The sequence below is a fragment of the Bidens hawaiensis genome, unplaced genomic scaffold (genome assembly GCF_021521415.1).
Source record: "Bidens hawaiensis isolate Kalapana, Puna unplaced genomic scaffold, B.hawaiensis_p1.1 tig00016458_1, whole genome shotgun sequence".
Lineage (NCBI taxonomy): Eukaryota > Viridiplantae > Streptophyta > Magnoliopsida > Asterales > Asteraceae > Bidens > Bidens hawaiensis.
Window position 1 is genome coordinate 29,985 of NW_027492507.1, and position 25,124 is coordinate 55,108.

Below are 25,124 nucleotides of genomic sequence, written 5' to 3' on the forward strand. Positions count from 1 at the left end.
TCCCGCAGGAAAGCCTCCCTTGGTACAGTACCCTGCCTGTTCCCGCAGCTATGGGTACAAGCCAAAAAGGAAGGCTACCCGCACTAACGGTAAGGCTACACGCATAAGGCAGTAACTCATACTTCAGCAATGTCACCTGAAGAAGGAACGAGCAAGGCGAGAATATTCCCGCCCAAAAGAGCCAGTCCGTACGCTTCTGGAAGATCTTTTGTACTATACCTGCCAAGGTATGGACAAAATAGACAAGATCTGACCAAAGCAGCCCATGAACCAATCACAGGGTGACAGCTCACCGACAATAGTACGAGGAGGAGCACGCTCTAGTACAAAATGTCACTATCAGCCGCTGCCTACCCACCAGCTCCCATCGTGGCACGTACATAGCCCGTAGTTGGTGGAAAAGGAATAGTATACAGCCGGCCATGTCACTATCAGCCGCTGCCTACCCACCAGCTCCCATCGTGGCACGTACATAGCCCGTAGTTGGTGGAAAAGGAATAGTATACAGCCGGCCATGTCACTATCAGCCGCTGCCTACCCACCAACTCCCATCGTGGCACGTACATAGCCCGTAGTTGGTGGAAAAGGAATATTATACAGCTGGCCGTACCTGCTTGGAAACCTACCTTCGGCTATAAATACTCCAACACCTTGGAACGGTATCATCATCTTATCTTCTCTAGCTATTTCTCTCAATATACACTTATATTCAGAGCAATCTAGTCTGATTCTCACGCCGGATGGTGGTCACAAGGAGGAACCCCCCCTTCTCAGTGACGAGCTCACGGTGTCTGTTTTGCAGGTCAAGAAGAATAACCATCTTTGCCGGACCTAACCCTCGTGGGAAACATCTACTTAACCCTAAGATTATCCGTAATCTGCCGGGGTCACTTAGTGTTTCTTCAAGTTGTGAAGAGCATGCGCCACAAATTATTTGAGTTATTTATTCATTATGAAATTCTTAAAAAATAAATAATTAAATAAAGGTAAACTTCGTTTATTGGCTAATTTTATTAAATGCATTATTGAGTAAATAAAGTCAAATGTCATGGTCCCTCATTTCTTTTCCACAAATATACGTATACCTCTGTTTTCTTTTCCACAATATTGATGATAATATCAAAAAAAAAATATATAAATTCCTTTGGAAAAATTCCAAGAGTTGTCTTTTCTATATAAATATTTCGTTTGTGTCCCCGTAAATTAAGAGTTTCAGAAATATTTCCTCCAAGCACATTGTCAACGACATGTTTATAAGAATAATAAGACAAGACAACGTGTTTGTAGAACTAGTAGGTAGGCGGCATGTGTTATTAATAACTTAAGGAACGACTTGTTTGTTTAACAAAACTCATTGGGGCAACCTGTTTCTTTAACAAAGTCGTTGGCACGACTTGCTCTGTTCAACGACTTAAAAGATTGGGTTTCGCAATTTAAAAAGGGTAACGACACAACTTGTTGTTTGAATGCCTTCTGTTTCGATGTAATTACTACTTTTCAGTTTATTAAAAAAAAAATTAATTCCAAAAATATGTTTACAAACTCGTCTGCAGGACTTGTTTGTTCACTAAAGTCGTCTGAGACGACCTTTGAGGGCCAGGAGACGTTATTTGATTGGAGGACAACATATTAAAAAATAATTTTTATGAAACTCTTGATTTACATGATAACATATATTTTGAGACTTTTCTCATCCCATTTATTTATTATAAACAAATGTAAACTTTATGATGGATGACCAAAAAAAGAAAAAAGAAAAATATCAATTATGACCAACTTTATACTTTATACTATTATTCTTGTATGATTACAAGTCCTTGGGGACCTATTGAAAATACCGAACTTATATTATATACACCTGTAAAATTGTCTTTAGACGTTTATTAATTATTAAATTCAACGGTTGTCTCAACCTTTTTGAGATCTAAAATGGATTCCAAAATGTGAGAAATGATGATACATATCTTTTGTATACGATTACTGAAAAAGTAAAAATACTTATATGAAATATGAGACCGAGTTTACGTCCAAGGTAAATTTATTTGATTTTCTAAAGAAATAAAGTTTTAATTAATTATAAATAATAATAACTAGATAAATATATTTTATAATTAAATTAAATTTGAGAACAAATATGGCATTTCCATAAATTTTGTTTGACGTATTTAATTGAGAAAAAAATGGTAAATAAATTTTCTCTTTTTCAAAATATATTTGATTTTGTGTCCATATATTATATAAAATATAGAAATAGAAAGACATAATATATTCAGACATCATTTGACCCATTATACAACTTGTACAAGACATTAATGGTTGTATAAGTGTCATATTGTGTCATATGACCTTGATAAAAACTACACGAATCGTATAGCATGTATACAAGTGAAGTTAAAGAAATATACGAGACATCAAGGCCTGTATGACTCGCATACAATTTCTATACACTGTGAATATGTGTGACGCACACAATTTATACACAAGTTGTACAGGCCTATACAAGTCTAGGGGTGCAAATGAGCCGAGCTACTCCTGATATACTCGAGTTCGGCTCGTTAAAAAACTTAATCAAGCCCGAGCTTGAGCCTAAAAGAAAGCTCGTTTAAAAAACGATTCCGGGCCTGAGCTTCACTTTTCAAGCTCGAGCCGACGCGAGCCTAAACGAGTCTGCCATTTTTATAATTATATATATTTAATAATTATTAGTTAATATATATAATGTTATGCAAAAAATAAATAAAAACAGCTAAATAATATATAATATTTAATACATAAAATTATAATACGAAAAAATATATAAAAATAGCTATCATTATATAAAAAAATAATTGATAAATAATAAACGAGCCGAGTACAAAACGAGCTCGAGCTTGTAAATCTACTCATAACTCAAACTCGAGTTTTAAAAATAGAGCTCGAAACGAAACGAGCTCGAGCTCTGGGTAAATTAAACGACTCGGCTTGTTTGCACCACGTAACAAGTCATGTATAACCACATAAGATCACAATATAATATAAATTTAAAAATAATAATATTATAATGGAAATTATTCCAACGGCTTCATTTCAAAACTTACTATATTTCTTTTCTAAAAATAAACCTCCATTGGTCCATTTCTTTCTCTCCAAGACAATAATAAAAAAAAAACTGCTTACGTCAGCCAGCGTCTTGGTTTACTCCGCCAGCCGTACCTATAAATACCACCAACACCAACCAACCATTTTCTCACACTCATTATTCCTCTCTCTCTCTCTCTCTTAAACCTAATTACTACTCTCTTTTTAGTCTCCACTCATTCGCCATGGGTAAACAAACAAAACACCTTTAATAGTTCAATAATATTAATAATAATACCTTTTAGTTTATTATTATTATTATTATTATTACTATTAATGTATTGATTTTAACTTTATGTATGTTTGATTTCATTTTGCAGCAACTGATAAGAAGATTAAGATCGGAATCAACGGTACGGTTTCCGTTATTCTGTTACTGAATCCGTTAGATCTGACTTGATATGTTTTAGGATATGGAATATTCCGTTAATTTTCAGCTGTGCTTTAGTTATATGTTACTGAATTTGTTAGATCTGACTTGATATGTTTAAGGATAAGGTATAATCCGTTGATGTTCATCTGATTTTGAGCTCGTTTGTGAGTTATCGGTTACTGATATCGTTAGATCTGATTGATAGGTTTTAGGATTAGGAATATTCAGTTAACTTTGAGCTGTTGTTGAATTAGTTTTGCGTTATTGTTTACTGATTTAGCGGTTAACTTATAACAGTGTGATCTGTTTGAGTTCGTGTTGCGTTATTGTTTACTGATTCATTGGTTAAACTGTAATAGTTTTGAACTGTTACTGAATATGTTAGATCTGACTGATATGTTTTAGTATACGGAATATTCCGTTAATGTTCATCTGATTTTGAGCTCGTTTGCGAGTTATCGGTTCCTGATGTTGTTAGATCTGACTGATTTATTTTAGGATTAGGAACATTCTGTTAATTTTGAACTGTTTTTGAGTTTGTGAGCTCGTGTTGTGTTATTGTATACTGTTACAACGGTACGGTTTTTGTTAATATGTTATAGTTTGATCTGTTATTGAATTTGTTAGATCTGACTGATATGTTATAGGATAAGGAATATTCCTTTAAGTTTGAACTGATTATGAGTTTGTTAGGATAAGGAATATTCCGTTACTGAATTTGTGCTACGTACTTGTGTTATTGTTTACTTATTTGTTAGATCTGACTGGTACGTGTTAGGATTAGGAATATTCTGTTAATTTTCATGTTTTTTTCACTTCGTGTTTACTGATTTGTTAGATCTATATATATGTTGCAGGATTTGGAAGAATCGGACGTCTCGTTGCTAGAGTTGCACTTCAGAGAGATGATATCGAGCTTGTTGCTGTTAACGATCCGTTTATCTCCACTGATTACATGGTACTGTCTGTGATTTCATGATGCTAGTGTTTATGTATGCTTAGATCTCTACTTTTTATATTAATCATTGATATAGTGATTACTATGTGTGATATTATGTTGGGAAGGTGTCTATGTTGGCTTAAATATGTGGTTACTGTAGAATTGATTGATATGTTGATTACTGTGTGTGATGTTATGATGCTAGGTTTTGTGTAGGCTTAGATCTATGGTTCTGTGTGTGATGTTAATATGCTAGGGTTTATTTAAGCTTAGATCTGTATTTGCTGTATAAATAATTGTTAACTGATATTTGGAAGAATGTCATTGGCTAAATACTGTTAACGATCTCTTATGGTGTTCTGTGTGTGATGTTATGATGCTAGTGTTTATATTGTTTTACATCTTTGGTTACTTTATGAATGGTTGCTATCCTAATTACTGTGTGTGTGGTTATGATGCTAGGGTTTATGTAGGCTTAGATATGTCATATGTAGATACTGTATGAAAAATGTAGTGATTGCTATGCGTGATGTTATGATGATAGGGTTTATGTAGTTGTAGATCTGTTGTTGCTATTTGAAGTTATGAACGATTTCTGTGCTGATTACTGGTGAATCTGATTGGTAAGATATACGATGTTATTTGTAAATTGTAAGTTATTATTAACTATTAGTTTTTCTTCACCGACTACATTGTAATTCGTGTGATGTTATGATGCTAGAGTTTATATAGTTTTAGATCTGTATTTAATGTATAAATAGTTGCTATATTGATTCTTTAAGAGTCTGAACTGTGAATCGTACAATGCTGTTGGTTAACTGCATATAATTGCTGTTATGATGCTAGTGTTTTATGTATCACTTTTTAAATAATTGTTATACTGATTACTGGTGGAATTTGACCAGTGGATTGTACTATACTGTTAATCATTCGTTTAGGTCTCTATTAACTATATGATACCGTGTGAAATTTTTGTATTGTTATGATGATATGGTTATTGCATAAATGATTAATGATCTCTGTTTGTATGTGTTACATGTAGTATATTATGAGATCTGTTTGTTCAATTTAGATGATACATTGTTAGTGATTAGGATGCAAGTGTTAGGTCTTATCCTTTTGCAGTTATTTACAAGTTTATTTTCTTGCAGACATACATGTTCAAGTATGACAGTGTTCATGGCCAATGGAAACATCATGAGCTTAAGGTTAAGGACGAGAAGACTCTTCTCTTCGGTGAGAAGCCTGTCAGTGTTTTTGGCTTCAGGTAAAATTCGTTTGACGACAGTAAGAATTATCTGCTAAAATATTCTTTTCCTGTTAAGTTGAACAGAGTTCTTATTCTTATTTCTTTTGTATTTATTAGGAACCCAGAAGAGATCCCATGGGGTGCAGCTGGAGCCGACTTTGTGGTCGAGTCCACTGGTGTCTTCACCGATAAGGACAAAGCTGCTGCTCACTTGAAGGTCTGATTGGAGTTTACCTCACTAATTACAATATTATAATCCGAATGTTCTGTTATGTTTGCTTATTTTGCATACGGTTTTATATATTCAGGGTGGTGCCAAGAAGGTTGTTATCTCTGCTCCTAGTGGCAATGCTCCCATGTTTGTTGTCGGTGTTAACGAGCACGAGTACACTCCCGATCTTAACATTGTTTCAAACGCCAGCTGCACAACCAACTGCCTTGCTCCTTTGGCTAAGGTATTATTATTGTTGTTATTATTATTATTATTACATAATATTTATATATTCAACTTTCTCTATATGTATTGTCAACTAACATTTTTATATCAATTTCAGGTGATTAACGACAGGTTTGGCATTGTTGAGGGTCTGATGACAACTGTTCATGCCATGACTGGTAATGAAGCCTTTAAGTTGGTTAATAAAACCAGTCATATTAATAATATATTATGAGTTAAATCGTAAATGGTCGTGTAATATTGTTAAAACATTTCAGCCACCCAAAAGACTGTTGATGGTCCCTCGATGAAGGACTGGAGAGGTGGAAGAGCTGCGTCTTTCAATATCATTCCCAGCAGCACTGGAGCCGCCAAGGTAATTATTAAACTAATATAAAAAATATTATCGTGTTTTCATTATATTAGTCAGCTCGTTTAACCTTTTATTCCTGTTTTATGTAGGCTGTTGGCAAAGTTTTGCCCGCTCTTAATGGCAAGTTGACCGGTATGGCTTTCCGTGTGCCAACTGTTGATGTGTCGGTTGTTGACTTGACTGTCAGACTCGAGAAGAAGGCTACTTATGAGCAAGTCAAGGCTGCCATCAAGTAAGTTTTGAACATCTTATTAATATTATTGTTATTAGTTTGATACTTGGAATTTTACTAATGTTTTTTTTTGCGGTACAGGGAGGAATCAGAAGGCAAACTCAAGGGTATTTTGGGATACGTCGAGGAAGATGTTGTGTCAACCGACTTTGTTGGTGACAGCAGGTCAAGCATCTTTGATGCCAAGGCCGGAATTGCATTGAACGATAACTTCTTGAAGCTTGTGTCTTGGTATGACAACGAATGGGGTTACAGGTACTTTCTTACAAACTTATTCTGATTATGTATCGTTTTCAAATTTGACATACATAGTTCATTAATAGTCGGTATATTGACTTTATTTTAAACTTGTTTGTTTCAGCTCCCGTGTGATTGACCTGATTGTTCACATCGCGTCTGTGCAAGCATAAGCGTTGGATAGGTGTGGTGACCCGGCTATGTGTTGGTTTTTCTTGAGTTTGAATAAAAAGAATCTTATTATGAGATTGTTACGGTGCTACATATTTTGATACATGTAGGCTCGTTTTTGGTTGTTTCTGGTTTTTTTTTACGAGCACTTTGCTTTCTTTGTTTAGTTAAAAACCTTTCCCAATTGTACTCAGCTTCACAACATTTATGATATGATATAGCCTGGTTGGATTTCATCTGATTGTTTAACTTTGAACTTATATTGCTTAAATGTGCATGACAAAACTGGTGCAAAGAAGTTATTTGTCAAAACATATTAAGGCCTAAACGGCTATTAGTCAAAACTGGTCACTTTATTACTGTATAATCTTGTGTATAGGAGACTCGAGGTGAAAACGAGTTTCTTTCACATTGGTCTGCCAAACAGTGAGTGACGAAGGGTGAGCTACTCTAAAGTGTATTGAGGTCTTGCTAGATGGTTTAGCCGAGAACCATAGAGATTCAAGAAATGGTGAAACCAAAGGCGAGCTTGAATGACTTGGCGGCCTCTATGAACTTCATCGTTAAACACAAAGCGTTTTGTTAATATAATCTTTATTGAAGATACCCGACTGGACACAAACTAGACGACACCCCGTGGACTTAACCGGATGTTTCCACCTTAGCCTTCTTTTCCACCTTGACACAGTGACCAAGTATAGAACCGGTATTTTAAAACCGGGTATTTGAATACCCTATTCCCGGGTATTGAAAATCCCTATTTTCGGATGGGGCCACAAGTTTTTTGAGGTATTTTTCGAGTATTTTTCAGGTAATTTTGAATATGACTATTTTTAAAAACCCAGTTTCAGGTGAAAAGCTAGGTTCCGGGTATTACCGCCTTACCGGGTACAAATGTCTGGTTCCAGGTATGGGTTTTGTACTGAAACCCATACGCCATCCCGGGTATTGAAAATCCCTATTTTCGGATATAGATTGAGTTTTTTAAGGGGCCACGTGTTTTTTGAGGTATTTTTCGAGTATTTTTCAGGTAATTTTGAATATAACTATTTTTAAAAACCCAGTTTCAGGTGAAAAGCTAGGTTCCGGGTATTACCGCCTTACCGGGTACAAATGTCTGGTTCCAGGTATGGGTTTTGTACTGAAACCCATACGCCATCCCGGGTATTGAAAATCCCTATTTTCGGATATAGATTGAGTTTTTTAAGGGGCCACGTGTTTTTTGAGGTAATTTCGAGTATTTTTCAGGTAATTTTGGATATGACTATTTTTAAAAACCCAGTTTCAGGTGTTAGAAAAGCTAGGTTCCGGGTATTACCGCCTTACCGGGTACAAATGTCTGGTTCCAGGTATGAGTTTTGTACTGAAACCCATACGCCATCCGTACCCGACGACTCTCGTAGAGTCATGGTTTCAGGTTTTTCTCAGTTCAAGTTTTTAATGCACCTCTAGTTTAAGGCCATTCCCATCAATAAACTAGTTTGGTTTGATGCATTGTTTAAAACAAAGTAAAAATGCATCAAATTAGGCCGACCATTAGTTAAATCAAGCTAGTTTGCTCACCCATTTGCAAGGCCACATGTCACTATATCATTGGTTTACATTTTAATTTCTTTCTTTTTCTTTTCATATTAATTAATTTTAACATTAAAATGTTTTTCTTTAATAACTTTTAATTAATAAGTTTTTTAAAATAATCTAAAAACACAGTCTTATTTAGTATTTTTCGTGAACACACTTAAGATCGCAAAAAAGAAATATTTTTATAATAAAATAATATTAATCATTACTGATTTACATTAATCATTAAGATTTTTCTGATAAAACTTATTATTTAAACAATCTAACATTATCTGATTATATAATGCATCTTCCGACACTTGTCAAATTCGTATTAGTTTATAAGATTTTTTTGGATAAAACAACAGTTTATAATAAAATAAACAACTACAAATTATATTTATTTAATAAAAAGTAATGAAGTTTTATTTGTTAATGAGTGTGGAAAGTTTGGTTTGGTAGAAGAGAGATAAATTAATTTTATAATAAAGATTGGGTTGAGTTAGTTTGTAAATGAGAATGGTTTAAGTGAACAAACTACGAACTGACGGGTTGGATCGGGTATATTTTTTCAAACCGGGTGAAGTTTATAACCCGATAGTATACCAAAAGCTTGACTACTTGTTAACTTACACAAACCAACACCTTTTGCTTAATACTTAAGACCAAGTATAGAACCGAGTATTTAAAATCGGGTATTTGAATACCCAATTCCCGGGTATTGAAAATCTCTATTTTCGGATATAGAGTTTTTAAAGGGGCCACACGTTTTTTGAGGTATTTTTCAAAAGTATTTTTCAGGTAATTTGGGATATGGATCAGGTATAAACCGGGATCAGGTATTGGAAAAGTTGGGTTACGGGTATTACCGCCTTACCGGGTACAAATGTCTGGTTCCAAGTATGGGTTTTGTACTGAAACCCATACGCCATCCGTACCCGACAACTCTCTTAGAGTCGTGATTTCAGGTTTTTCTCGGTTCAAGTTTTTTATGCACCTCTAGTTTAAGACCATACCCATCAATAAACTAATTTGGTTTGATACACTGTTTTAAAAAAAATGCATCAAATTAGGCCGAACATTCGTTAAATCAAGCTAGTTGCCCACCCCCTTGCAAGGCCACATGTCACTATATCATTGGTTTACAATTTTAATTTCTTTTCATTTCTCATGTTTTTCTTTAATAAATTTTTAAAAAAATCTAAAAACACACTGGTATATTAAAAAACATAAGATCGCAAAAAAATATCTTTATAATAAAATAAATATTAAACATTACTGATTTACATTATCCGACACTTGTCAACTCCATATTGGTTTATAAGATTTTTCTGATAAAACTTATTATCTAAACAATCTAACATTATCTGATTATATAATTCATCATCCGACACTTGTCAAATTCGTATTATTTCATAAAATTTTTTTGGATAAAACAACAGTTAACAATAGAAAAAACAACTACAAATTATATTTATTTAATAAAAAGTAATGAAGTTTTATTTGTTAATGAGTGCGGAAAGTTTGCTTTGGTAGAAGAGAAATAAATTAATCTCTACTATATATAATATAGAAGTTAGGGACCTCTTAAATTTTAAGAGGTACCTAACTTGTTGCTACAAGTACAACTCCTATAGCCTTATATTTTGAATATTTAGGGCTAAATTTGTCTTTCCATCAACATATCATACAGTTACAAATTTAGTAGATATATATTTACACTATTTCCCCCTTATCTTTGTATTTCTTTTGTAAATTTAACAAATATTTACATTTCAAACCCATCATCTTTCTTCACATATTGCTCAAATATATTTTTCTTACTGTTTTCTTTATATCTTTCAAGTATATCATATTTTCTTAAAAATTAAAACATACCATTGTAACGCTCTTATTTTTATCTACGTTTTGATATAAATTTTGTCTAAAATTGAGGTACGTATTATGTAGTACAAGTCATAATTGCATCTATTTACAAGAGTTTAAAGCATAAAATTAAAGCTTTAATTTATATTATTTTAGCATCTCTTTAATTTTAGTAACCTGATATTTATCTGATGCATTTGCTATAAATTCTCTACATATTAAATTTTTTTGGATAAATAGAATAATTAACTTCAGATATTATACATAACATATTTAATAATAAGCCAAATTCAAAACTAAACTTATAGACAAAATATTGCAACTCAAGCATTTAAACTAATTGCACTAACATTATTAACCAAATCTCACTAAATGCTATTTAGCATGTTACAACTGTTTTTGCATAATATGACAGAAAAAAAATATATTAAAATATAAGTAAACCGAAACAACAATTATATGTAAAATATTATCATGTTATGAATTCATAGTGTAAAATTTGAGCAAACCTCTTAAGCAATGGATTGGTCCAGATAGAGCCGATGATGAACGGTGTTTGAAAAATCAGAATTAGAGGTGCACAAAAAACCTGAACCAAAAAATACCCAAAACCAGTTTTTTAATACCTGGGTTTTTAATACCCGAACTTGTACCCAACCTTACCCGTATGGTACGGATAGGGTATGCATTTCAGTACCAAAACTCGTACCCGGAACCGGACCCGATTTATACCCGAAAATCGGAACCGGTTCCATACCCGAAACTGGGTTTCTCCAATACCCGAAACCAGGTTTCTCCAATATTTAAAACCAGGTTCTTCAAAAATACCCGATCTATTCCCTAAATTTCCCGAAAAATACCTGAAACATTCTCGAAAGTCGAATATACCCTTAAAAAGTGCAACCCTTAAAAAAATCCAATCTTACCCGGAAAATACTTGGAAAAAAAACATGAAAAAACCCGAAAATATGGTTTTTTTCAATACCTGGGTTTAGAATACCCGGCTCTATACCCGAATCCGATGTATAGGGTATGGTTATTAGAGACAATACTCGGACCCGAACCCGACCCAGGTATTACCAATACCCGATATTCCAATACCCAGTCATACCCAAAACCATTTATTTAAAAAACCCGATTTGTGCACCTCTAATTAGGATGTACAAGAAGTATGACTAAAATTTATTATTCTTGGTTTAGTTTATTTCATTGTCATAATGGTTTATAAAAGAAGACAATAATTTTAATGTTAAATTATTATTTATTTCACAAGTTGACTTATAACCCAACATACACGACTATATCATTGTAAATTTTCGCCGCTGCATCGCGCGGGCACCATACTAGTTTTATAATAAAGATTGAGTTGAGTTGGTTTGTGAATGAGAGTAGTCAAGTGAACAAAACTATGAGCTGACGGGTTGGATCGGGTATATTCACAAACCGGGTGAAGTTTATAACCCGATACTCCGATTGTATACCAAAAGCTTGACTACTTGTTAACTTACACAAACCAACACCTTTTGCTTAAGACTCAAGAGTTAAATCTATTGAGTAAGTCTCAGTAAACTAATCATGTACATTAACACTAGTTGAAAATAGTTAATATTATGCTCACTGTTCAACAAATCAAAAATGTATAGCTTTGAATTGCATGATTATATTTTAGAAACATTGGATTTAAAGCAACTTACAATCATGAATGTTAAAATGTTTAAATTTTACAGTAATTAATCTCCTCGTTTCTGCATTTATGTTGCACATAAGGTGTTCGATGAAATGTTTTGTAGCCGTTTCGTAATGCTCGTATGTGTATTGCACATAAGGTGTTCGATGAAATGTTTTTAGCCGTTTCGTAATGTTCGTATGCGTATTGCACATAAGGTGTTCGATGAAATGTTTTTAGCCGTTTCGTAATGTTCGTATGCGTATTGCACATAAGGTGTTCGATGAAATGTTTTGTAATGTTCGGATTCGTATTGCACATAAGGTGTTCGATGAAATGTTTTGTAGTGGTTTCGTAATGTTCGTATGTAGATTGCACATAAGGTGTTCGATGAAATGTTTAGTAGCGGTTTCGTAATGTTCGTATGTAGATTGCACATAAGGTGCTCGATGAAATGCTTTTTAGCGGTCTTGTAATGTTCACGTGCATATTGTACATAAGGTGTTCAATGAAATGTTTTTTAGCGGTCTTGTAATGTTCGCGTGCATATTGTACATAAGGTTAGCGGTTTTGTAATGTTCGCATGCATATTGCACGTAAGGTGTTCGATGAAATGCTTTGTAGAGGTCTGTTCATGTTTGTATGTGTATTGCACATAAGGTGTTCGATGAAAATTTTTGTAGTGGTTTTGTAATGTTCGCATGCATATTGCACATAAGGTGTTTGCTGAAATGTTTTGCAGCAGTCTCGTCATATTTGCATAATCGCATGAATATCGCAAATAGGTGATCGATGAAATGTTATGTAGCGGTCTCATTGTGTTCGTATGCGTATTGCACATAAGGTGTTCGATGAAATGTTTTGTAGCGTGTAAACTTTGATTGGTGTAGTGTACCTGATTGGCATTTATCAGCTTATGTTTGTTCCTTATTGTGTTTCAGGCCAATTACATAGAAAAAAAATTCTTATTTAACAAGAACCTTGTTATCGGCATGATTTGCCAGACAATTTCAATTCATTACTAATGCCTATCTGGATTATATTTATATTAAATTATTCATACAACTGTATGTTTTGTTGGGAATTGCAGGATTATTAATTTACCAAACTTCTCGTGTGACTTTCTTCATATTCTGCTATGCCAAGAATCACAGTGAGAAAAATCCCTATACTTAAATCTTTTGCAGTTTATCCCTTTCGATCATCGTCGTATAAATCGTTCAAATTCACCAGCAATGCACTTGCAAATCAAGGAACATACAGTAAACTGGTAGTGCTCAACACGACACGTTTAATCCAACTGTTGTCATTAACAGTCTAACATGTATCTGTTTAATAAGTAAGTTACACGACACGGCACGTTGAACATGGATATAATTAGTCAAATAACATGAATCACACGGCATGACCCGTGTAACAGCGTTATTAATGTGTTGACTTGTTTATAACGGTTTTAGACAATTATAATTCATAATATTTATGAAAATCATATAAGAAAACTTAGGTTAAATGCTATTGATGATGAAAATCCAAATTTAAAAATGAAATGTGAAGTTTGAGATATCCTCCAACTGTGAGCCAATGTTATGAGGCTTGGGTTATCCAGTGGAGACCCAAGTTTGATTCCCACTTATGGCACCTTTGGTAGATATAGGCCATGAAATATTTGAGCTAGGTATTGCTAGTTTGTTGGTTCGAATCCCGAGCCCACCCCGGGTGTTAGTTCCACCGTGTGTTACGCCAGAGAGTTCTGCTATTGTAGTTGGCGGTATGTATGACCAGAGTGAGACAATGAGGCTCTTTAAATTGGAGAGTGCAGTAGCACAACACAAGAAAATCGTCGTGAAAAAATGTAAAGTTGAGAATAAGATGTCTTGTCTTACTACCTAATTGTGTTAAGTAATTTATGTGACTTAATTAGTGAAAAGGCCAAGTGGGCAACAACCAAACTATTAGAAAAAAATGACACTTCAAATTGGTCAAATGTCATCATTCATATTGCCAACATAAACCTAAAAGTAATTCTTTCCTCTCACCTATTTTTGTTTAGTTGTTTTATACTATGTCTTGACAACAAATTCAAAGGTTCAACTTGTTCCATAAATAGTTGGCCAACAAGAGGTGGAGCAGTGCATTGTCAATTTTTTACTTGTGTGCTCCCTAATTTCATAGGTTTTGTTTTGTGTTAATCCTTACTTTTAAGTTTTATCCGTATAATTTAATTGCAAAACACCTCAAACATGTACATTCAATTCCTTATATATCTGGAGTCTATGTATACCATGCATTGTCTTTTATCATATTTTATATTTCTTCTACTCACAAAAATATATGAAGTCCATATATAGAGTCACTTTTCAGTTCATATACCAATGACATATTTTATAGAATAGGTTGCATTGCAAAATTTGATAAAAACCATAAACTTTTCCATAAATTATATGGTTTGAAATTATATAGGATTCCAATGTGATTATATATTTGTGTGTTATAGTTGTATGCAAATTAAAATTTTGTTATGTTATGTATTTAATTAAGCTTTTAATACAAAATTTAGACTTTAAATTCATATATTTGTTTAATAAATTATAATATATGATTGTGTTTTGTTTAGGCATTTATATAATTTCATCGTCATCACATATTTTGGTAGAGTGGTCAGATAAGTTTTCCATAAGTGTTTCCTTCCTGGAAAAAAATAGGGGATCGAGTCCTGAAAAAGAGATTTTTATTAGTACGTTTTACACAATGTTGTAAAAATCGCTAGTTAGACGGTGGGGTGGGGACTATCAATTAACCGGGTCGTATTTTAATATATAATTTTCAGTTTTATACATACGCACACATTTTGGCCGGCATTGGTTACAATCTCGCTGGAAACCCCCGATTTTGGTTGGAATCTCGTGCGAAAACCGCAGATTTTGGCCGAAAACCTCCAATTTTGGCTAGAATAAAATCAAATTTTGCTGGAATTTCATCTAGAAAAAGCCGATTAAGTTCAATTAATCATGATATTGCCCGGATTTGATCATTGAGCGATAAGTCCAAAATTAATCAGTAAAATAGAGACTAACGATTAATCGGTGATTCATCGACGTCTAGTCGCGATTTTTATAACACGGCACTTATAAAAATAGAAGTGTTTGTTCTTAAAAAATTTGGTTTCATCAAATTATCTAATCAAGTGATCATACAGAAGTCAATGTTTCTTCATTACTCATACAAAATTAATTAAAGAGTGGCAATAAAACATATTAAAATACACAAGTAGCTAGAAGCCGCGTGAATCTGGTGTACAAATAATTTAATATTCAACTTCTTCCAAATAAGTGCACCGCCCCCTTCCCTTGATTTTAATTTCGCTCTCATGTTTTATATTTTTAGCCATGTCTAAAGACATGTAACTCTTTATTATTATTATTATTATTATTATTATTATTATTATTATTATTATTATTATTATTATTATTATTATTATTATTATTGTTGTTGTTGTTGTTATATAGTTAAGTTTGTTAGGGCATATATTATTAGTCATTCTTGCTTATATGGTAAGGTGGATTAGAATATATATTAGGAGTTTTAATTCTTGTAAATTGTAACATTTACCTGGTAAAATAACGACTTATAACCAAGGCGGTCCGTGTGTCAGCGAAACCAAACAAGGGCTTTAAGCCCATACTTGATTAAGATCTTCAAATCCGGAAATGAAATCCAATAAATATGGATATATTATAATGGGTAGAGTAAATTCAAGAGTTTGAGTCAGATTCTGTCCGGTTCTAAGCAACTTTTTTTATTCACAATCGTCTTGAAAGTCCGGTTCTAAGCAATTTATTTATTTTTAATTTTTGTTAACAATTGTCTTGAAAAGATCATAAAATATTATTTAGATTTTGACCTCCAAAATCATTGAGTAGCCCTGCATAATATATGAACTATTAGAAAAATAAAAAATTATTTTAACGTGAGTTCACTAAATATTTAATTCGGTTATTTATTAAACTATAGTCATAACCGAACCATAAAAAGCATTAAATGAATGTGAGTTAAATGTTTATGGTGAATTGATTGTGCTGTTCACCATAAAATACATGATGTTGAATTTCAGATATAATAATAATAAAACATTAAATCAATGTGAAATTTTTTTTTCTCCAAAAATAAGAAGATTGGGTGATTATTTTGGATTTTTATAGGAAAAAAAAATATACATTTATAAATGGGAAAGTACTCAAAATTCAAAATAAACATTTGATTTATAAATCTTAACTTTTCACCTAATTTAACGTCTCAGAAATTAACACTTGACATCTTAGACACCGTATGCAATAAAACAAATCAAGCATGCATCTTTACAAGTAAAACACCCAAAAATCAAAAGGCGTCAACGAATTTCCCCGAACATTCAAATTCAGTGGCCTATAGATAGCTAAGATCTCAATCCGTCGACATAACTGTTTACGCAACACGGTTTTATTGGTTCTTTTACAATGTTGTGTTATTGGTTGATTTCGCGCTCGTCACTCATTCCTATTCGTGTTAGGTGTCAATATGTCTGAAATGAACGTTTATACACAAATATCAAAATATCGAATATTTATTTTGTTGCATTTAACTAGTGAGATACCCACTTTTAAGTGTGAACGAAGTTCCTTTAAATAGTCTTGGGTCGGTTTTGGGTTAAAACCAAAAGTTTTATTTTTTAATCTATGAAAATTGTTTGGTTTCGTGTTTGTCATTTGAACTCGAGAATTTTGGCGTGAAAAAAAATTGACCCAAAATATATTAATAACCAATTAATTAGTATACACTTGAGCTCAAATAGGTGACACCTATATATTAAATTCTTATATATTATTTAAAATAAATAGTAAAATATAAAATTATATAAATTTGGGTTGCTTGGTTTTAATTACATATTAAACCAAAACCAAATCATAAGTTCGATTCTAACAAAACATGACCTTCAAAACCGTTGATTTTTATTTCCGTTCAAAACTTTTTACTTTTTTAACTTTAAATCAGTTTTTTCGGTTTTTTGCACGTCCAGTATATCGAATTTTCATTTAAAGATTTTCCTTTTTTTTTAACGCCCAACTAAGTAAGGTCGGGTACCCCGTACGCGGCCCCCATTGGCTAAGGTAGCCCGAGCCGGCCACTGGTCCGGACAGACAGAGCCCCTAACGGTCCACCTGTTGAGGGATTCACCAGATAAAGATTTTCCTTTTACACATAGATACAGAATATGATCACCGGCAATGACGTGTGTGATCACGGGCACAAAAGAATCTCCTTTCCAACTCTGCAAAAGTCATCTTTTTTTATTCACCATGAATATTAATAAATAATAATAATAATAATATGTTCATCAAGAAAACAAGAAAATTATTATATGTGGCTTTACTCCTTTTGTTTCCATCTGTCTAATTTTGTCTCTTTTCCCTCCATTTCTGTGATTCTCATCATACCTTCATCTTCAACCCTTTAAAATATAAAAATAAAAATTTATGTGATTATCATCATACCTTTGATACCCTCTAAATTTGCTCAATTTTAGTTTTTTATTTCAAAAAACTCATAATCTTGGTTTTCTGTGTACACCCTTCATCAAAAGTCTTCAAAAACTTGATAAAGTTTGAATCTTTGATTAGTTTTCTTGAAGCATAAATTATAAAGACTAATTTTTTTCACTTAAAATCTCAAAGAAATCCAAAATCCTCATTTGGGTTTGTTTAAAATCAGCTTCTGGTTTTGGGTTTTTCTTGAATTTTAATAAAGTTGTCATCTTTCTTGTAAATCTTTCCAAAAATAATATTTTTTTGCTTAATTTTATTAATTTTCAAAAAAAATCCCAAATCCTCATTTGGGTTTGTTCAAAATCAGTTTCTGGTTTTGGGTTTTTCTTGAATTTTAATAAAGTTGTCTTTTTTTGCTTAATTTTATTAATTTTCAAAAAAAAATAATAATCCAAAATCCTCATTTGGGGTTGTTCTGAATCAGTTTCTGGTTTTGGGTTTTTATTGAATGTTAATAAAGTTATCATCTTTCTTGTAAACCTTTCCAAAACAACTCTTTTTACTCTTTTAGTCATCTTGTTATAATAACTTGTGTGTGTGTGTGTGTGGTGTTTGATCATAATATATTAATCTTGAAGCATAAACTCAATTTTTATTATAGTTCTAAAAAAAAAATCCCAAATTCTCATTAGGGTTTTGTGTAAAATCAATTTCTGTTTTTGGGATTTTATTGAATTATAATAAAGTTTAATAAAGTCATCATCTTTTATGTAAATCTTTCCAAAATTACTGTTTTTTTTAATATATTTGTGTTGAAAAATTAAGATTCTCGTTTTCCAATGTCTACTTCATTATTCCCATTAAGATGGGAAAGCACAGGTGATCAATGGTGGTACGCGTCTCCGATCGATCTAGCGGCTGCAAACGGCCACTACGATCTAGTCCGAGAGCTTCTCCATTTCGACACCAATTTACTAATCAAATTAACCTCCCTTCGTCGCATCCGTCGGTTAGAAACCGTGTGGGACGACGAAGAACAGTTCGCTGATGTGGCGAAAAACCGATCAAAAGTGGCTAAAAAGTTGTTTCTTGAAAGTGAGCCCAAAAATGGTCATGGTCATGGTCATAATTCGTTGATTCGGGCCGGTTACGGCGGTTGGCTGCTTTACACAGCTGCATCAGCTGGTGATTTCGGGTTTGTTGAAAATTTGTTAAAGCGGGACCCACTTTTGGTTTTCGGTGAGGGGGAGTATGGTGTGACTGATATATTGTATGCAGCTGCAAGAAGTAAAAACATTGAGGTTTTTCGGGTTTTGATTGACTTTTCGTTGTGGTCAAAGGTTGAAAATGTTGGGTCTGTTTTTAAGTTGGAGATGATGAATAGGGCTGTTCATGATGCTGCTCGAGGCGGAAGCCTCGAAATCTTGAAGCAGTTTCTTGATGAGTGTGATGATGTTTTGATGTTTAGAGATTTGCAGGGGAATACTTTGTTGCATTCGGCTTCCGGGAGAGGTCAAACCGAGGTATTTTGGCTCATCAATCAGTTTTAGTTTATTTGTTTTGTGTTTTGATTGTTTGTTTGTGGAGTTAGGTTATTAGTCTAAACGGGTTCGGGTCGGTTTTGGGTCAACCAACCAACATATTTAGCTAAACAGGTTGGGTTCGGGTTGACCTTTTTAACCTGTTTATTTGTAGTACTTTATTAAAATCTATTGTATATCAATATATCATAAATTCATAACTTTTAGAGTAATATAGAGTTTTTTTTTTAAATCTATTGGCCTCAACTACATATTTGTAATTTTTTTCTCTCTAAATTTGTAATTTTAGAGTAATATAGAGTTTAAAAAAAATAATAATTGGAAGAAGAAATAACCTTTTTTGGATTAAACGGACCGTGTTTATCAGTTTTATGTCAGTTTGTGAATGTTCGTGTCTAAAACGATTTTATAAAAATGTGTTTGCATATTATATGCTGTTGCTATTTGTAACAAGTAGTTTTGTTGGTTGGATAACCGGTCACATTTTTTTCATGAAGTATATTGTTCTTAAATAAAAAATTGTTTTTTTAGGCCAAAGTTTAAACACTAAGGGGGTGTTTGGTAGAGAGAAAAGAGGGTGGAGAATTGGATTTCCATTGTTTGGGAGAATTAGGTAGAGAATTGGGGGGAGAATTGGATTTCTCTGGGAATTGGGTGTAGGCAAAAAATTGAGAAATCCAATTCTCTCCATTTTGAAGAGAAATGGAATTCTCTGTGAGCCACCATCGCTTCTCTGCTCTACTCATCTGTCTTCTCGGTGTAGGCAAAAAGTGTGTATGGTATTATTTCCATTGCTCCGACCGGCGATGATGTCCGGCACGGCGGAACCCTACTCCGTCGCGTTGCAACTAGCAACTCCGGCGATGATGTAGGCAAAAACATCCGTTCGTGTCCTACTCCGACTGGCGGAACCCTACTCCGTCGCGTCCTACTCCGACCGGCGTCCGTCCGTTCGCAACTAGCAACCCTAAATCGCGGCGGAGTGGTTGGCGGCAGCTGTGGTTTTAGTGGTTGGTGGCCGTGGTGGATTAGAAGAAGATAGAGGAGGAAGAACGGTCGCCGGAGAGAGAGAGGAGAAGGTGGAGTTGGTGGCAGCTGGAAGAGTTAGGTTGAGAGAAGGAGAATGATTTTCACTTCTTTTCTCTATTCTACCAAACAAAGGAAATGATTTTCAATTCTCCACCTATTTCCATTTCTTTCCAATTCCATTTCTCTCCTATTTCCATTTCCATTTCTTCTCATTTTTTTTCTCTGTACCAAACACCCCCTAAAAGGATATACACATTTGTAATAAAATTTTAAAAAATAAAATAAAAATAAGAAGAAATGACCCTTTTTGGACTCTAAACGGGCCGTATATATGTCGATTCGTGTCTAAAATGATTTTATAAAAGTGTGTTTGTATATTATATGTTGTTTCTATTTGTAACAAGTAGTTTTGTTGGTTGGATAACTAGTCACATTTTTCTCATGAAGTATATTGTTCTTAAATAAAAATTTGGTTTTTTACGCTAAAGTTTAAACACAAAAAGGATATTGACCTCAACTACACATTTGTAATAAAGTTAAAAAAAAATAAAAAAACAAGAAGAAATAACCTTTTTTGGACTCTAAATGGGGCCGTATATATGTCAATTCGTGTCTAAAACGAGTTTATAAAAATGTGTTTGTATATTATATGTTTTTGTTATTTGTAACAAGTAGTTTTGTTGGTTGGATAACTGGTCACATTTTTTTCATGAAGCATGTTGTTCTTAATAAAAAATTGGTTTTTTACGCTAAAGTTTAAACACTAAAAGGATATCGACCTCAACTACACATTTGTAATAAAATTTAAAAAAAAACAAGAAGAAATAATCTTTTTTTTGACTAAACGGGTCGTATTTATGTCAATTCGTGTCTAAAATGATTTTATAAAAACATGTTTTTATATTATATGTTGTTTCTATTTGTAACAAGTAGTTTTGTTGGTTGGATAACTGGTCACATTTTTCTCATGAAGTATATTGTTTTTAATCAAAAAAATGGTATTTTATGCTTAAATTCAAAAACTAAATTGATATTAACCTCTTTTATAATTTAAATATAAGTGTTTTATAATTTATATACACATTTGTATATATATTTTTAATTTGTAATTTTAGAGTATTAATATGGAAAAGATAGGAAGTGAACCTTTACCGAGCGTGTTAGTGTCAACTTGTGAATATTCATGTCGTGTTCGGTTGCACGTATCTCAAAAGATTTTCAGCTTCATGTCGGGTTTGACCCGTTTAGCGCGCTAGTTATCAGTAGGGGTGTGCGTGGTGCGGTCTTAGGCTAAAACCAAACCGAAAACCTAAACTTCGGTTTTGGATTTTTTGAAACCGTTCGGCTTCGGGTTTTTTTTGTTTCGGTTTTTCGGTTTTCATTTTGGTTTCGGTTTTAGTCTATTAGTTAACACTGAACAAAATAATTAATTTTGTTCAGTGTTAACTAATAGACTACATATGACCAAAAATATTTGAGTTACACATTAAATTCTTATAAATTATTTCAAATAAAAAAATAAAAAAACTAAAATTTAGGAATTCGGTTCGGTTTTTTTGGGTTTTATTACATGGAAAACCAAAACCGAACTGTTAGTTCCGTTTTTAGAATAACATAAAACCAAACCGTCGGTTTTTGTTTCGGTTTGGATATAACGGTCACCTTAAATTTTGCAGGTTGTTAAGTATTTACTCAAGTCATACAATATAATCAACTCAACCGATAGTCAAGGCAACACAGCGCTGCACGTTGCTGCATATAACAGTCACTTACACGTTGTCAAGCTTCTAATCTCATCGTCACCGTCGTTAATCACCTCAACAAACAACTACGGCGACACATTTCTTCACACCGCAGTCGCAGGGTTCCGAACACCTGGCTTCCGACGCGTTGACCAGCAGATTGACCTCATGAAAAATCTCGTGAGCGGAAAGATAGTAAACATCGAGGATATTATTAATATTAAAAACAACGACGGTCGGACGGCTCTTCACATTGCGGTTATTGAGAACATACATTCGGACTTGGTCGAGCTTCTTATGACCGTTCGATACATTGACTTGAATATCCGAGACGTTGACCGGATGACCCCACTTGATATATTGAAACAGCAGCCGGTATCAGCCTCTTCCGAGATTCTCATCAAGAGGCTGATATCGGCTGGCGGGATATCGAATTATAACGATTATATGACGAGGACTGCCCTCGTGTCCCATTTAAGAACACATGGGATCGCGGGCAGTCCCGGAACTTGTTTCCGAGTTCCGGACGCCGAGATCATATTTTATATATGTACGGATAATGACCGGTCGGGTGAGTTGACTCGGTTCAGCTCACCCGCCCGGTCAACGTCAAAATCAGGCCCACTTAACCGGGTGGGCCCACATGGAACGAGTGCGACTGCGTCTGCAGCGTCTCGACGGTTAAAGCTGCTTTTCGGGTGGGCCCACAGGAAAAAAGACGACGACGATCGGGAATCTCTAGATTCGTTCCATTTAAGAAAAACTAACCCCGAAAACCGGCCCGTTTCGATTCGAGAAAGATATATGAAAACAAACAGTAAACGGGTTTTCGGGCCCAGCCCGTCAACAAAGAAGAAGTTTTCAGCCCGGCTAACGCAAGGCGTGTTACAAGTCGGGTCCCCATCGAGCCAGTTTTCAGGGTCGTCTTGGTCTTCGGGCTCAGGAGACGATGATGACGAGCTTAGGCCCGCGAACGTTGTAACCAAGGACTATGCACGGTCTAGCTCGGGCCCGTTGTTTAGCAATGGGAAACCGAAGCTCCATAGACGACAGTCTTCGTTGAGCAAGATTATGATGAACCAGGTGTTCTGCTTCGGTGCGCATGGTATAGCCGTTGAAGAATCGGTTAAGCGATACAACCCGTCGAAGTTACGTTAGTCGGCTGCTTGAACTGTTTTTAACTTTATATATATATATATATACAAACTACTTATATATGTGTATTCGGATCGGGCTCGGTGTTTGGACTTAAGTTCGTTGTCGTCCGGCCCGTTGGGCCTAACCCAGCCCGGACCCATTTTTTCTGATATAAAAATGAGTATATTTTATATAAATCTCGACTACGATATATTTCCTATTTTCTTGAACACGGCCCGTATATTAGCAGGTTAACTCGAACAAAGACTCATATATTCGTGGGTTGATCAGGATACGACCTGTTTGACCCGAAAGTTTTTATTTTTATACTTTTATCACGTATTAATACTTTAAATTTCATTTTTTTAACACAAAATATATAGAACATGTACATTTTAATTATAAGATCTTATGCCAATATCATTTTAGTTTTACAATCATGCATAAAAATATAAAATACCCAACCCGTGAACCCGTTGGGTTAAATAGCACCTGACCGTTTAGCTATACGGTTTCAACCTGCGAATTTCGTGTTAGGTTTGTGTTGTATCAGAAATTCACATCCTTATAAAAAAATAAATAAACAAGTCTAGTAAAAAAATAAGTAAGATGAGAATAAGTCATTTACAAACACTTATGTTAAATGGTATAAGACATAAGATATTATTTGAGGTTTACTAATTCAGCTAGAATTTTCTTTTATTAATTGGAGAATTTGCTACATGCCTGCATTTATTAATTGGATCAACTTGTGAAGATAACCAAACATCCAAACCTAATAATATTGATCATTTTAATATTATTTTAAAGAAAAGATGCAATACAATAATTGCTTATCGTACAAGAATACTTATATTTCATGAAATCACATCATAAGATCTCTATATCCAATTAATCATTGGTTCATCGAAATTAACAGTTTTGGATCATTAATCGATCAAGTTTTTACCTTTCTTCACCAAAATCGTTTTTGAGCGTTTTAGTTTTTGGCTGAGCGTTTTAAGTTTTCGGTTGAGCGTTTTAGTATTTTTGCCTTTGAGCGTCTTGCGTAGCTATCGTACGTTAAGAAATTATTGTATAGTATCTCGACCCTATATAATGTCTTTACTATGTTCTTTTTTTTTTTTTTTTTTGAGAAAATATTGATCCTTTTACTATGTTATTTTATATAGAGTTTTAAATGTAATAATATTGATCACAAGTGATACCGTTTGCATAATAATAACACATATGTGACAACAAAAACTGGAAATATTTTATTTAACAAAAGCATGGCAAAAACAACAAATAAATATTGTTTATTTGTATTTTAAAAGTAACATTCTTTTATGCACAATTGCACATCACTTTTTAACTATTATAATAAGTCATTAATAGATGTAAAAATCACTTTTTTCATGGGTCAATTGCAATCTATATATAACAAAAACAATATCGTTATGTTTTTTCGTTTTTATTTCAAGACAAATCTCTCTGTAAACTGTTGGGCTTGAATCCAAAACCTTTGTACTTTTAAAAGACTTTCTCTTAGTTATTTCTCAGTACTTTTTATCAGTTTATTTTCCTTTAATAACCCCTATAAAACAACATGCTTTTCATATCTATGTACACCCAATATTGTAAAAATCCCGACTATGCACTGATTAATCCCCGAATAATCGCTAGTCCCTTCTTCACTGATTAATTTTGGGCTAGTCGCCTAATTAATCGATCAACGGTCAGATTCGACCAAAATCGGCGGTTTCGACGAAAATTCCAACCAAAATCAGCGAATTCCAGCAAGATTCCAACAAAAACCAACGGTTTCTAGCGAGATTACAGCCAATTTCCGGCCAAAATATGCTTATGTATAAAACTGAAAATTACATATAAAAATGTGTACGTGTATATATAAAACTGAAAAATATATACCAAGTCCGATCCGATTAATCGCTAG

The 25,124-nt window shown here is 33.7% G+C and overlaps 2 protein-coding genes across 2 annotated transcripts; both read left to right on the forward strand.

Moving 5' to 3' along the window:
• Positions 1-3,254: 3,254 nt before the first annotated feature.
• Positions 3,255-7,356, forward strand: LOC143551495 (glyceraldehyde-3-phosphate dehydrogenase, cytosolic-like). Its single transcript, XM_077041908.1, has 11 exons — positions 3,255-3,306; positions 3,438-3,470; positions 4,348-4,448; positions 5,582-5,697; positions 5,797-5,896; positions 5,988-6,134; positions 6,234-6,294; positions 6,394-6,491; positions 6,578-6,720; positions 6,802-6,975; positions 7,082-7,356. Exons 1-11 carry the CDS (start codon positions 3,303-3,305, stop codon positions 7,128-7,130), a joined length of 1,026 nt encoding a protein of 341 aa, XP_076898023.1. The 5' UTR covers positions 3,255-3,302; the 3' UTR covers positions 7,131-7,356.
• A 10,147-nt stretch (positions 7,357-17,503) lies between these two features.
• Positions 17,504-23,485, forward strand: LOC143551496 (uncharacterized). Its single transcript, XM_077041909.1, has 2 exons — positions 17,504-19,262; positions 21,986-23,485. The coding sequence occupies exons 1-2, from the start codon at positions 18,579-18,581 to the stop codon at positions 23,207-23,209; spliced, it is 1,908 nt and encodes a 635-aa protein (XP_076898024.1). The 5' UTR covers positions 17,504-18,578; the 3' UTR covers positions 23,210-23,485.
• The last annotated feature ends 1,639 nt before the right edge of the window (positions 23,486-25,124 follow it).

What these genes read in the sequence shown, in the direction of transcription:
- LOC143551495 (XM_077041908.1), top strand. An exon ending in GCCTTGCTCCTTTGGCTAAG is followed by an intron (nt 6,135 to 6,233) that starts GTATTATTATTG and finishes TATCAATTTCAG; the next exon opens with GTGATTAACGACAGGTTTGG. An exon ending in GACAACGAATGGGGTTACAG is followed by an intron (nt 6,976 to 7,081) that starts GTACTTTCTTAC and finishes TGTTTGTTTCAG; the next exon opens with CTCCCGTGTGATTGACCTGA.
- LOC143551496 (XM_077041909.1), top strand. Translation starts at nt 18,579, where the DNA reads ATGTCTACTTCATTATTCCCATTAAGATGGGAAAGCACAGGTGATCAA. An exon ending in CCGGGAGAGGTCAAACCGAG is followed by an intron (nt 19,263 to 21,985) that starts GTATTTTGGCTC and finishes TAAATTTTGCAG; the next exon opens with GTTGTTAAGTATTTACTCAA.